This window comes from Aquarana catesbeiana, linkage group LG12, assembly GCF_042186555.1.
Source record: "Aquarana catesbeiana isolate 2022-GZ linkage group LG12, ASM4218655v1, whole genome shotgun sequence".
Classification (NCBI taxonomy): domain Eukaryota; kingdom Metazoa; phylum Chordata; class Amphibia; order Anura; family Ranidae; genus Aquarana; species Aquarana catesbeiana.
In genome coordinates, this window is record NC_133335.1 from 247797 (window position 1) to 262160 (window position 14364).

General features: G+C 60.2%; 1 protein-coding gene across 1 annotated transcript in view; it reads left to right on the top strand.

The window, feature by feature from the left end:
- The first annotated feature begins 463 nt into the window (after positions 1–463).
- Positions 464–14364, top strand: part of PRKAR1A (protein kinase cAMP-dependent type I regulatory subunit alpha) — a 76414-nt gene continuing 62513 nt past the window's right edge. Inside the window, 4 exon segments of the mRNA XM_073607059.1 lie at positions 464–582; positions 5693–5820; positions 5822–5872; positions 9674–9847. Of these exon segments, the coding sequence (XP_073463160.1) occupies positions 5698–5820; positions 5822–5872; positions 9674–9847 (348 nt within the window). The 5' untranslated portion in view covers positions 464–582; positions 5693–5697.

The window sequence follows — 14364 nt, forward strand, 5'->3', positions numbered from 1 at the left end:
ATGGGGGGGGAGGGGGGGACAGTAGATGGGGGGGGGGGGGGGGGTACAGTAGAATGGGGGGGGAGGGGGGACAGTAGATGAGGGGGGGACAGTAGATGAGGGGGGGACAGTAGATGGGGAGGAGGGGGGGGTACAGTAGAATGGGGGGGGGGAGGGGGGACAGTAGATGAGGGGGGGACAGTAGATGGGGAGGAGGGGGGGTACAGTAGAATGGGGGGGGGGAGGGGGGACAGTAGATGAGGGGGGGACAGTAGATGGGGAGGAGGGGGGGGTACAGTAGAATGGGGGGGGGAGGGGGGACAGTAGATGGGGGGGGGGGGGACAGTAGATGGGGAGGAGGGGTGGTGGGCAGGCTCTCTCTCTGTATCATGACAATGGCCCCAGTCACGGTCCGGTGTGGCCCTGGCAGGCATCCAGCACAGAGCTGTAGGGGGGGGGGAGGGGGGGGACAGGCTATAAATGTCCCGGGATGGTCTCGTCCATGGTTCTGGTCGGAGCCGGGACGGTCCTGGCTGCTTCCTCATCATTATTAGTACCGAGGTCCCCCAGATACGTCTGACGGCACACAAGACGTCTTATCCGGTGCGTTGTGTGTGAGATTGCAGAGCTCTGCAATGAGGGTTTTATAGGGGGGAGGGGGTTACTATAGAGGGTTGTTATACGGGGGGATGGGATTATTATAGGGAGTTGTTATACGGGGGGGGGGGGGGTTATTATATAGGGTTAGGGTTATAGGGGCTTGTTGTTATAAAGAGGGTGGAGGTTATTACTATTTGGGGGGGGGAAGGGGCGTTATTTTAAAGATTTATAAAAAGATTGGGGTTATTTTTACAGGGGGTTGTTATGGGGGGAGGGATTATTATAGGGGGTTGTTATGGGGGGAGGGATTATTATAGGGGGTTGTTATGGGGGGAGGGATTATTATAGGGGGTTGTTATGGGGGGAGGGATTATTATAGGGGGTTGTTATGGGGGGAGGGTGTTTTTAGGGGTTGTTAAACAGCTGTTTGAGGTTTGTTATACACGAGGGTGGGGTTCTTATTGTAGGGGCTTATTATGCAGAAGATTGGGGGACCTGCACATGGGGTCTCACCTCCCATAGAGGACGTTGCCTCTGGCTGGGGGCGGGGTCTCGTTCCTCCCGTAGAGGACATTGCCTCGGGCTGGGGGCGGGGTCTCGTTCCTCCCATAGAGGACATTGCCTCTGGCTGGGGGCGGGGTCTCGTTCCTCCCGTAGAGGACGTTGCCTTGGGCTGGGGGCGGGGTCTCGTTCCTCCCATAGAGGACGTTGCCTCTGGCTGGGGGCGGGGTCTCGTTCCTCCCATAGAGGACGTTGCCTTGGGCTGGGGGCGGGGTCTCGTTCCTCCCGTAGAGGACGTTGCCTTGGGCTGGGGGCGGGGTCTCTCCTCCCGTAGAGGACGTTGCCTTGGGCTGGGGGCGGGGTCTCACCTCCCGTAGTGGACGTTGGCTGGGTGTGGGGTCTCTCCTTCCATAGAGTACATTGCCTCGGGCTAGGTGTGGGGTCTCACCTCCCGTAGAGGACGTTGCTGGGGGCAGGGTGCGGGGTCTCACCTTCCGTAGAGGATGTTGGCTGGGGGCGAGGTCTCTCCTTCCATAGTGGACGTTGGCTGGGTGTGGGGTCTCTCCTTCCATAGAGTACATTGCCTTGGGCTGGGGGCGGGGTCTCTCCTCCCGTAGTGGACGTTGGCTGGGTGTGGGGTCTCTCCTTCCATAGAGTACATTGCCTCGGGCTGGATGTGGGGTCTCACCTCCCGTAGAGGACGTTGCTGGGTGTGGGGTCTCACCTCCCGTAGAGGACATTGCCTTGGGGTGGGTGCGGGGTCTCACCTCCCGTAGTGGACGTTGGCTGGGTGTGGGGTCTCTCCTTCCATAGAGTACATTGCCTCGGCCTGGATGTGGGGTCTCACCTCCCATAGAGGACGTTGCTGGGGGCTGGGTGCGGGGTCTCACCTTCCGTAGAGGACATTGCCTTGGGCTGGGGGCGGGGTCTCTCCTCCCGTAGAGGACGTTGCCTTGGGCTGGGGGCGGGGTCTCACCTCCCGTAGTGGACGTTGGCTGGGTGTGGGGTCTCTCCTTCCATAGAGTACATTGCCTCGGGCTGGATGTGGGGTCTCACCTCCCGTAGAGGACGTTGCTGGGTGCGGGGTCTCACCTTCCGTAGAGGACATTCCCTTGGGCTGGGGGCGGGGTCTCTCCTCCCGTAGAGGACATTGCCTTGGGCTGGGGGGTGGGGTCTCTCCTCCCGTAGAGGACGTTGCCTTGGGCTGGGGGCGGGGTCTCACCTCCCGTAGAGGACGTTGCCTTGGGCTGGGGGCGGGATCTCGTTCCTCCCGTAGAGGACGTTGCCTTGGGCTGGGGGGCGGGGTCTCTCCTCCCGTAGAGGACGTTGCCTTGGGCTGGGGGCGGGGTCTCACCTCCCGTAGTGGACGTTGGCTGGGTGTGGGGTCTCTATTTCCATAGAGTACATTGCCTCGGGCTGGATGTGGGGTCTCACCTCCCGTAGAGGACGTTGCTGGGTGCGGGGTCTCTCCTCCCGTAGAGGACATTGCCTTGGGCTGGGGGCGGGGTCTCTCCTCCCGTAGAGGACATTGCCTTGGGCTGGGGGTGGGGTCTCTCCTCCCGTAGAGGACGTTGCCTTGGGCTGGGGGCGGGGTCTCGCCTCCCGTAGAGGACGTTGTCTCGGGCTGGGTGCGGGGTCTCGTTCCTCCCGTAGAGGACGTTGCCTTGGGCTGGGGGCGGGGTCTCGCCTCCCGTAGAGGACGTTGGCTGGGTGTGGGGTCTCTATTTCCATAGAGTACATTGCCTCGGGCTGGATGTGGGGTCTCACCTCCCGTAGAGGACGTTGCTGGGTGCGGGGTCTCACCTTCCGTAGAGGACATTGCCTTGGGCTGGGGGGCGGGGTCTCTCCTCCCGTAGAGGACATTGCCTTGGGCTGGGGGTGGGGTCTCTCCTCCCGTAGAGGACGTTGCCTTGGGCTGGGGGCGGGGTCTCACCTCCCGTAGAGGACGTTGCCTTGGGCTGGGGGCGGGGTCTCACCTCCCGTAGAGGACGTTGCCTTGGGCTGGGGGCGGGGTCTCTCCTCCCGTAGAGGACATTGCCTTGGGCTGGGGGTGGGGTCTCTCCTCCCGTAGAGGACGTTGCCTTGGGCTGGGGGCGGGGTCTCACGTCCCGTAGTGGACGTTGGCTGGGTGTGGGGTCTCTATTTCCATAGAGTACATTGCCTCGGGCTGGATGTGGGGTCTCACCTCCCGTAGAGGACATTGCTGGGTGCGGGGTCTCTCCTCCCGTAGAGGACATTGCCTTGGGCTGGGGGCGGGGTCTCTCCTCCCGTAGAGGACGTTGCCTTGGGCTGGGGGCGGGGTCTCTCCTCCCGTAGAGGACGTTGCCTTGGGCTGGGGGCGGGGTCTCACCTCCCGTAGTGGACGTTGGCTGGGTGTGGGGTCTCTATTTCCATAGAGTACATTGCCTCGGGCTGGATGTGGGGTCTCACCTCCCGTAGAGGACATTGCTGGGTGCGGGGTCTCTCCTCCCGTAGAGGACATTGCCTTGGGCTGGGGGCGGGGTCTCTCCTCCCGTAGAGGACGTTGCCTTGGGCTGGGGGCGGGGTCTCTCCTCCCGTAGAGGACGTTGCCTTGGGCTGGGGGCGGGGTCTCACCTCCCGTAGTGGACGTTGGCTGGGTGTGGGGTCTCTCCTTCCATAGAGTACATTGCCTCGGGCTGGATGTGGGGTCTCACCTCCCGTAGAGGACGTTGCTGGGTGCGGGGTCTCACCTTCCGTAGAGGACATTGCCTTGGGCTGGGGGCGGGGTCTCGCCTCCCGTAGAGGACGTTGTCTCGGGCTGGGTGCGGGGTCTCACCTCCCGTAGAGGACATTGCCTTGGGCTGGGGGCGGGGTCTCACCTCCCGTAGAGGACGTTGCTGGGTGTGGGGTCTCTCCTTCCATAGAGTACATTACCTCGGTCTGGGGGCGGGGTCTCACCTCCCGTAGAGGACGTTGCCTCGGGATGGGGGCGGGGTCTCTCCTCTTGTAGAGGGCGTTGCCTTGGGGCGGGGCCTCTCCTCCTGTAGAGTACATTGCCTCGGTCTGGGGGCGGGGTCTCTCCTTTTGTAGAGGGCGTTGCCTGGGGGCGGGGTCTCTCTTCCTGTAGAATACATTGCCTCGTTCTGGGGGTGGGGTCTCTCCTCTTGTAGTGGGCGTTGCCTTGGGGCGGGGTGTCTCCTCCTGTAGCGGGTGTTGCCTTGGGGCGGGGTCTCTCCTCCTGTAGAGTACATTGCCTCGGTCTGGGGGCGGGGTCTCTCCTCTTGTAGAGGGCGTTGCCGGGGGCGGGGTCTCTCCTCTTGTAGAGGGCGTTGCCGGGGGCGGGGTCTCTCCTCTTGTAGAGGGCGTTGCCGGGGGCGGGGTCTCTCCTCTTGTAGAGGGCGTTGCCGGGGGCGGGGTCTCTCCTCTTGTAGAGGGCGCTGCCTCGGTCTGGGGGCGGGGTCTCTCCTCTTGTAGAGGGCGTTGCTGGGGGCGGGGTCTCTCCTCTTGTAGAGTACATTACCTCGGTCTGGGGGCGGGGTCTCTCCTCTTGTAGAGGGCGTTGCTGGGGGCGGGGTCTCTCCTCTTGTAGAGGGCGTTGCTGGGGGCGGGGTCTCTCCTCTTGTAGAGTACATTGCCTCGGTCTGGGGGCGGGGTCTCTCCTCCTGTAGAGTACATTGCTGGGGGCGGGGTCTCTCCTCCTGTAGAGTACATTACCTCGGTCTGGGGGCGGGTCTCTCCTCTTGTAGAGTACATTACCTCGGTCTGGGGGCGGGTCTCTCCTCTTGTAGAGTACATTACCTCGGTCTGGGGGCGGGTCTCTCCTCTTGTAGAGTACATTACCTCGGTCTGGGGGCGGGTCTCTCCTCTTGTAGAGTACATTACCTCGGTCTGGGGGCGGGGTCTCTCCTCCTGTAGAGTACATTGCTGGGGGCGGGGTCTCTCCTCCTGTAGAGTACATTGCCTCGGTCTGGGGGCGGGGTCTCTCCTCTTGTAGAGGGCGTTGCGGGGGGCGGGGTCTCTCCTCCTGTAGAGTACATTGCCTCGGTCTGGGGGCGGGTCTCTCCTCCTGTAGAGTACATTACCTCGGTCTGGGGGCGGGTCTCTCCTCCTGTAGAGTACATTACCTCGGTCTGGGGGCGGGTCTCTCCTCCTGTAGAGTACATTACCTCGGTCTGGGGGCGGGGTCTCTCCTCCTGTAGAGTACATTGCTGGGGGCGGGGTCTCTCCTCCTGTAGAGTACATTACCTCGGTCTGGGGGCGGGGTCTCTCCTCCTGTAGAGTACATTACCTCGGTCTGGGGGCGGGGTCTCTCCTCCTGTAGAGTACATTGCTGGGGGCGGGGTCTCTCCTCCTGTAGAGTACATTGCCTCGGTCTGGGGGCGGGGTCTCTCCTCTTGTAGAGTACATTGCCTCAGTCTGGGGGCGGGGTCTCTCTTGTAGAGGGTGTTGCTGGGGGCGGGGTCTCTCTCCTCCTGTAGAGTACATTGCCTCGGTCTGGGGGCGGGGTCTCTCCTCTTGTAGAGGGCATTGCTGGGGGCGGGGTCTCTCCTCTTGTAGAGGGCGTTGCTGGGGGCGGGGTCTCTCCTCTTGTAGAGGGCGTTGCTGGGGGCGGGGTCTCTCCTGTTAATGGTCTCTTTATTCTTGGTTGCAGACGTCATGGCGTCGTGCAGTACCAGCAGTGAAGAAGATCGCAGTCTGCGGGAATGTGAACAATATGTACAGAAACACAACATCCAGCAACTCCTCAAAGACTGCATTGTACAGCTGTGCACCGCGCGGGCCCGACCGACCAATGGCCTTCCTCCGGGAATACTTCGAGCGTCTGGAGAAGGTGAGAGCCGAGATCATCCTCCATCCTGAGACTTACCTCACCGGGCTTATCCTCCATCCCGAGACTTACCTCACCGGGCTCTTCCTCCATCCTGAGACTTACCTCACCGGGCTTATCCTCCATCCCGAGACTTACCTCACCGGGCTCTTCCTCCGTCCCGAGACTTACCTCGCCGGGCTCTTCCTCCGTCCCGAGACTTACCTCACCGGGCTTATCCTCCATCCCGAGACTTACCTCGCCAGGCTCTTCCTCCGTCCCGAGCCTTACCTCGCCGGGCTCTTCCTCCGTCCCGAGACTTACCTCGCCGGGCTCTTCCTCCGTCCCGAGACTTACCTCGCCTGGCTTATCCTCTGTCCCGAGACTTACCTCGCCTGGCTTATCCTCCGTCCCGAGACTTACCTCACCGGGCTCTTCCTCCGTCCCGAGACTTACCTCGCCAGGCTCTTCCTCCGTCCCGAGCCTTACCTCGCCGGGCTCTTCCTCCGTCCCGAGACTTACCTCGCCGGGCTCTTCCTCCGTCCCGAGACTTACCTCGCCAGGCTCTTCCTCCGTCCCGAGCCTTACCTCGCCGGGCTCTTCCTCCGTCCCGAGACTTACCTCGCCGGGCTCTTCCTCCGTCCCGAGACTTACCTCGCCGGGCTCTTCCTCCGTCCCGAGACTTACCTCGCCGGGCTCTTCCTCCGTCCCGAGACTTACCTCGCCGGGCTCTTCCTCCGTCCCGAGACTTACCTCGCCGGGCTCTTCCTCCGTCCCGAGGCTTACCTCGCCGGGCTCTTCCTCCGTCCCGAGGCTTACCTCGCCGGGCTCTTCCTCCGTCCCGAGGCTTACCTCGCCGGGCTCTTCCTCCGTCCCGAGGCTTACCTCGCCGGGCTCTTCCTCCGTCCCGAGGCTTACTTCGCCGGGCTCTTCCTCCGTCCCGAGGCTTACCTCGCCGGGCTCTTCCTCCGTCCCGAGACTTACCTGGCCGGGCTCTTCCTCCGTCCCGAGACTTACCTCGCCGGGCTCTTCCTCCGTCCCGAGACTTACTTCGCCGGGCTTATCCTCCGTCCCGAGACTTACCTGGCCGGGCTTATCCTCCGTCCCGAGACTTACCTGCATACATAGGGGGCTTGTCCATCCAGGACATCCCTGGGATCACTTTGACCCCTCCCCCTCGTATTCTCCCTCTGTGTGTCGGGGACCCCCTCCCCTCCCCCCCCTCGTATTCTCCCTCTGTGTGTCGGGGACCCCTCCCCCCCCCCTCGTATTCTCCCTCTGTGTGTCGGGGACCCCTCCCCTCCCCCCCTCGTATTCTCCCTCTGTGTATTGGGGACCCCTCCCCCCCCCTCGTATTCTCCCTCTGTGTGTCGGGGACCCCTCCCCTCCCCCCCCTCGTATTCTCCCTCTGTGTATTGGGGACCCCTCCCCCCCCCCTCGTATTCTCCCTCTGTGTGTCGGGGACCCCTCCCCTCCCCCCCTCGTATTCTCCCTCTGTGTATTGGGGACCCCTCCCCCCCCCTCGTATTCTCCCTCTGTGTGTCGGGGACCCCTCCCCTCCCCCCCCTCGTATTCTCCCTCTGTGTGTCGGGGACCCCTCCCCCCCCCCTCGTATTCTCCCTCTGTGTATTGGGGACCCCTCCCCCCCCCCCTCGTATTCTCCCTCTGTGTGTCGGGGACCCCTCCCCTCCCCCCTCGTATTCTCCCTCTGTGTATTGGGGACCCCTCCCCCCCCCCTCGTATTCTCCCTCTGTGTGTCGGGGACCCCCCCCCCCCTCGTATTCTCCCTCTGTGTGTCGGGGACCCCTCCCCTCCCCCCCTCGTATTCTCCCTCTGTGTGTCGGGGACCCCTCCCCTCCCCCCCTTGTATTCTCCCTCTGTGTATTGGGGACCCCTCCCCCCCCCCTCGTATTCTCCCTCTGTGTGTCGGGGACCCCTCCCCCCCCCTCGTATTCTCCCTCTGTGTATTGGGGACCCCTCCCCCCCTCGTATTCTCCCTCTGTGTATTGGGGACCCCTCCCCCCCCCCTCGTATTCTCCCTCTGTGTATTGGGGACCCCTCCCCCCCCCTCGTATTCTCCCTCTGTGTGTCGGGGACCCCTCCCCTCCCCCCCTCGTATTCTCCCTCTGTGTATTGGGGACCCCTCCCCCCCCCCCCTCGTATTCTCCCTCTGTGTGTCGGGGACCCCCCCCCCCTCGTATTCTCCCTCTGTGTGTCGGGGACCCCTCCCCTCCCCCCCTCGTATTCTCCCTCTGTGTATTGGGGACCCCTCCCCCCCTCGTATTCTCCCTCTGTGTATTGGGGACCCCTCCCCCCCCCCTCGTATTCTCCCTCTGTGTGTCGGGGACCCCTCCCCCCCCCTCGTATTCTCCCTCTGTGTATTGGGGACCCCTCCCCCCCTCGTATTCTCCCTCTGTGTATTGGGGACCCCTCCCCCCCCCTCGTATTCTCCCTCTGTGTATTGGGGACCCCTCCCCCCCCCTCGTATTCTCCCTCTGTGTGTCGGGGACCCCTCCCCCCCCCCTCGTATTCTCCCTCTGTGTCGGGGACCCCTCCCCCCCCCCCTCGTATTCTCCCTCTGTGTATTGGGGACCCCTCCCCCCCCTCGTATTCTCCCTCTGTGTATTGGGGACCCCCCTTCTCCCTCTGTGTATTGGGGACCCCCCCCCTTCTCCCTCTGTGTATTGGGGACCCCCCCCTTCTCCCTCTGTGTATTGGGGACCCCCCCCTTCTCCCTCTGTGTATTGGGGACCCCCCTTCTCCCTCTGTGTATTGGGGACCCCCCTTCTCCCTCTGTGTATTGGGGACCCCCCCTTCTCCCTCTGTGTATTGGGGACCCCCCCCCTTCTCCCTCTGTGTATTGGGGACCCCCCCTTCTCCCTCTGTGTATTGGGGACCCCCCCCTTCTCCCTCTGTGTATTGGGGACCCCCCCCTTCTCCCTCTGTGTATTGGGGACCCCCCCTTCTCCCTCTGTGTATTGGGGACCCCCCCCTTCTCCCTCTGTGTATTGGGGACCCCCCCCTTCTCCCTCTGTGTATTGGGGACCCCCCCCTTCTCCCTCTGTGTATTGGGGACCCCCCCCTTCTCCCTCTGTGTATTGGGGACCCCCCCCTTCTCCCTCTGTGTATTGGGGACCCCCCCCTTCTCCCTCTGTGTATTGGGGACCCCCCCCTTCTCCCTCTGTGTATTGGGGACCCCCCCCTTCTCCCTCTGTGTATTGGGGACCCCCCCCTTCTCCCTCTGTGTATTGGGGACCCCCCCCTTCTCCCTCTGTGTATTGGGGACCCCCCCCCTTCTCCCTCTGTGTATTGGGGACCCCCCCCTTCTCCCTCTGTGTATTGGGGACCCCCCCCTTCTCCCTCTGTGTATTGGGGACCCCCCCCTTCTCCCTCTGTGTATTGGGGACCCCCCCCTTCTCCCTCTGTGTATTGGGGACCCCCCCCTTCTCCCTCTGTGTATTGGGGACCCCCCCCTTCTCCCTCTGTGTATTGGGGACCCCCCCCTTCTCCCTCTGTGTATTGGGGACCCCCCCTCTTTCTCCCTCTGTGTATTGGGGACCCCCCTTCTCCCTCTGTGTATTGGGGACCCCCCCCCTTCTCCCTCTGTGTATTGGGGACCCCCCCCTCTTTCTCCCTCTGTGTATTGGGGACCCCCCCCCCTTCTCCCTCTGTGTATTGGGGACCCCCCTTCTCCCTCTGTGTATTGGGGACCCCCCCCTCTTTCTCCCTCTGTGTATTGGGGACCCCCCCCCCTTCTCCCTCTGTGTATTGGGGACCCCCCCCCCCTCTTTCTCCCATCATTGAACCATTTCTTCTCTTTGTCAGGAGGAAGCCAAACAAACTCTTCACCAGCAGAAGTCCGGCTCCCGCTCCGACTCCCGAGAGGATGAGATCTCCCCTCCCCCACCCATGAACCCCGTAGTAAAGGGCCGCAGACGGCGAGGAGCGATCAGTGCCGAGGTGTATACCGAGGAGGACGCCGCTTCGTATGTACGCAAGGTAAGCGCTGACCCCCCCTCCCCCCGATAACGGCCCCTCCGGTGACCCACGATAACACCCCACCCCCCCCCCCCCTTGCTAGAAGCCAGGGAGCCTCGTCGGGGGGGGTCCATCTCACTGACATGGGGGGGTGGGAGCCTCATCAGGGGGCCTTCTCACAGACACACAGGAGGGGGAACTTCCATCGGGGGTCCTTTTCACTGACATGGGGGGGCCTCATCGGGGAGGAACGCAGACATTGGGGAAAAAGACCTGAGGACTCCCAAGGGGTTAAACATTTCCCAGACAAGGGCGTCCCCACAGGGAATGATGGTTCTCCCGGCCTCCATACCGTGTAAGCTCTAGGGAATGATGGTGATCCCGCCCTCCATACTGTGTAAGCTCTAGGGAATGATGGTGATCCCGCCCCCCATACTGTGTAAGCTCTAGGGAATGATGGTTCTCCCGGCCTCCATACTGTGTAAGCTCTAGGGGATGATGGTGATCCCGGCCTCCATACTGTGTAAGCTCTAGGGGATGATGGTGATCCCGGCCTCCATACTGTGTAAGCTCTAGGGGATGATGGTTCTCCCGCCCCCCATACTGTGTAAGCTCTAGGGAATGATGGTGATCCCGGCCTCCATACTGTGTAAGCTCTAGGGGATGATGGTGATCCCGCCCTCCATACTGTGTAAGCTCTAGGGGATGATGGTGATCCCGGCCTCCATACTGTGTAAGCTCTAGGGGATGATGGTGGTCCCGCCCTCCATACTGTGTAAGCTCTAGGGGATGATGGTGGTCCCGCCCTCCATACTGTGTAAGCTCTAGGGGATGATGGTTCTCCCGCCCTCCATACTGTGTAAGCTCTAGGGGATGATGGTTCTCCCACCCTCCATACTGTGTAAGCTCTAGGGAATGATGGTTCTCCCGGCCCCCATACTGTGTAAGCTCTAGGGAATGATGGTTCTCCCGGCCTCCATACTGTGTAAGCTCTAGGGGATGATGGTTCTCCCGGCCCCCATACTGTGTAAGCTCTAGGGGATGATGGTTCTCCCGCCCTCCATACTGTGTAAGCTCTAGGGAATGATGGTGATCCCGGCCTCCATACTGTGTAAGCTCTAGGGGATGATGGTGATCCCGGCCTCCATACTGTGTAAGCTCTAGGGAATGATGGTTCTCCCAGCCTCCATACCGTGTAAGCTCTAGGGAATGATGGTGATCCCGGCCTCCATACTGTGTAAGCTCTAGGGGATGATGGTGATCCCGGCCTCCATACTGTGTAAGCTCTAGGGGATGATGGTTCTCCCGGCCTCCATACTGTGTAAGCTCTAGGGGATGATGGTTCTCCCGGCCCCCATACTGTGTAAGCTCTAGGGAATGATGGTTCTCCCGGCCCCCATACTGTGTAAGCTCTAGGGGATGATGGTGATCCCGGCCTCCATACTGTGTAAGCTCTAGGGGATGATGGTGATCCCGGCCTCCATACTGTGTAAGCTCTAGGGGATGATGGTTCTCCCGGCCCCCATACTGTGTAAGCTCTAGGGGATGATGGTGATCCCGGCCTCCATACTGTGTAAGCTCTAGGGAATGATGGTTCTCCCGGCCCCCATACTGTGTAAGCTCTAGGGGATGATGGTGGTCCCGCCCTCCATACTGTGTAAGCTCTAGGGAATGATGGTGATCCCGGCCTCCATACTGTGTAAGCTCTAGGGAATGATGGTTCTCCCGGCCTCCATACTCTGTAAGCTCTAGGGGATGATGGTGATCCCGGCCTCCATACTGTGTAAGCTCTAGGGGATGATGGTTCTCCCGGCCCCCATACTGTGTAAGCTCTAGGGGATGATGGTTCTCCCGGCCTCCATACTGTGTAAGCTCTAGGGGATGATGGTTCTCCCGGCCCCCATACTGTGTAAGCTCTAGGGGATGATGGTGGTCCCGCCCTCCATACTGTGTAAGCTCTAGGGAATGATGGTTCTCCCGGCCTCCATACTGTGTAAGCTCTAGGGGATGATGGTGATCCCGGCCTCCATACTATGTAAGCTCTAGGGGATGATGGTTCTCCCGGCCCCCATACTGTGTAAGCTCTAGGGGATGATGGTTCTCCCGGCCTCCATACTGTGTAAGCTCTAGGGAATGATGGTGATCCCGGCCTCCATACTGTGTAAGCTCTAGGGGATGATGGTGGTCCCGCCCTCCATACTGTGTAAGCTCTAGGGAATGATGGTTCTCCCGGCCCCCATACTGTGTAAGCTCTAGGAGATGATGGTTCTCCCAGCCTCCATACCGTGTAAGCTCTAGGGAATGATGGTTCTCCCGGCCTCCATACTGTGTAAGCTCTAGGGGATGATGGTGATCCCGGCCTCCATACTGTGTAAGCTCTAGGGAATGATGGTTCTCCCGGCCTCCATACTGTGTAAGCTCTAGGGAATGATGGTGATCCCGGCCTCCATACTGTGTAAGCTCTAGGGAATGATGGTGATCCTGGCCTCCATACTGTGTAAGCTCTAGGACAGTGGTTCTCAACTCCAGTCCTCGGGACCCACCAACAGGTCAGATTTTAAGTATTACCTTGGGGAGTTGCAGACTAGAATACTGCAATCACTGAGCAGCAAGTGATATCACCTGTGATGTATTTCAGCTATCTTGCAAACCTGGCCTGTTGGTGGGTCCTGAGGACAGGGGTTGAGAACCACTGCTCTAGGAGATGATGGTTCTCCCAGCCTCCATACCGTGTAAGCTCTAGGGAATGATGGTGATCCCGGCCTCCATACTGTGTAAGCTCTAGGAGATGATGGTTCTCCCAGCCTCCATACCGTGTAAGCTCTAGGGAATGATGGTGATCCCGGCCTCCATACTGTGTAAGCTCTAGGAGATGATGGTTCTCCCAGCCTCCATACCGTGTAAGCTCTAGGGAATGATGGTTCTCCCGGCCTCCATACTGTGTAAGCTCTAGGGAATGATGGTTCTCCCGGCCTCCATACTGTGTAAGCTCTAGGGAATGATGGTGATCCCGGCCTCCATACTGTGTAAGCTCTAGGGGATGATGGTTCTCCCGGCCTCCATACTGTGTAAGCTCTAGGGGATGATGGTTCTCCCGGCCTCCATACTGTGTAAGCTCTAGGGGATGATGGTTCTCCCGGCCTCCATACTGTGTAATCTCTAGGAGATGATGGTTCTCCCGGCCTCCATACTGTGTAAGCTCTAGGGAATGATGGTTCTCCCGGCCTCCATACTGTGTAAGCTCTAGGGGATGATGGTGATCCCGGCCTCCATACTGTGTAAGCTCTAGGGGATGATGGTGATCCCGGCCTCCATACTGTGTAAGCTCTAGGGAATGATGGTGATCCCGGCCTCCATACTGTGTAAGCTCTAGGGAATGATGGTGATCCCGGCCTCCATACTGTGTAAGCTCTAGGGAATGATGGTTCTCCCGGCCTCCATACTGTGTAAGCTCTAGGGGATGATGGTTCTCCCGGCCTCCATACTGTGTAAGCTCTAGGGGATGATGGTTCTCCCGGCCCCCATACTGTGTAAGCTCTAGGGCAGGGGTCCTCAAACTTTTTAGACAGGGGGCCAGTTCACGGTCCCTCAGACTGTTGGGGGGCCGCACTATAGTATAAAAAAAAATATGAACTAATTCCTGTGCACACATGTTTTTTGTAGTGCAAAAGAATGAATAATAAATAATTTTATATATATATATATATATATATATATATATATATATATATATATATATATATATATATATATATATATATATATATATATATATATATATATATATATATATATATATATATATATATATAATATGTGTGTGTGTGTGTGTGTGTGTATATGTATGGGGGGGACAGGTGGACAGAGGGATGGACAGTGGGGGTGGACAGAGGGATGGACAGTGGGGTGGACAGAGGGATGGACAGTGGGGTGGACAGTGGGACAGAGGGGGTGGACAGGGGGATGGACAGTGGGGTGGACAGTGGGACAGAGGGGATGGACAGTGGGACAGAGGGGGTGGACAGGGGGATGGACAGTGGGGTGGACAGTGGGACAGAGGGGATGGACAGTGGGGTGGACAGTGGGACAGAGGGGATGGACAGAGGGATGGACAGTGGGGTGGACAGTGGGACAGAGGGGATGGACAGAGGGATGGACAGTGGGGTGGACAGAGGGATGGACAGTGGGGTGGACAGAGGGATGGACAGAGGGGGTGGACAGAGGGATGGACAGAGGGATGGACAGAGGGATGGACAGTGGGGTGGACAGTGGGACAGAGGGGATGGACAGAGGGATGGACAGTGGGGTGGACAGAGGGACAGAGGGGATGGACAGAGGGATGGACAGTGGGGTGGACAGAGGGATGGACAGAGGGGGTGGACAGTGGGACAGAGGGGGTGGACAGAGGGATGGACAGAGGGATGGACAGAGGGATGGACAGAGGGATGGACAGAGGGATGGACAGTGGGGTGGACAGTGGGGGTGGACAGTGGGATGGACAGTGGGGTGGACAGTGGGACAGAGGGGATGGACAGTGG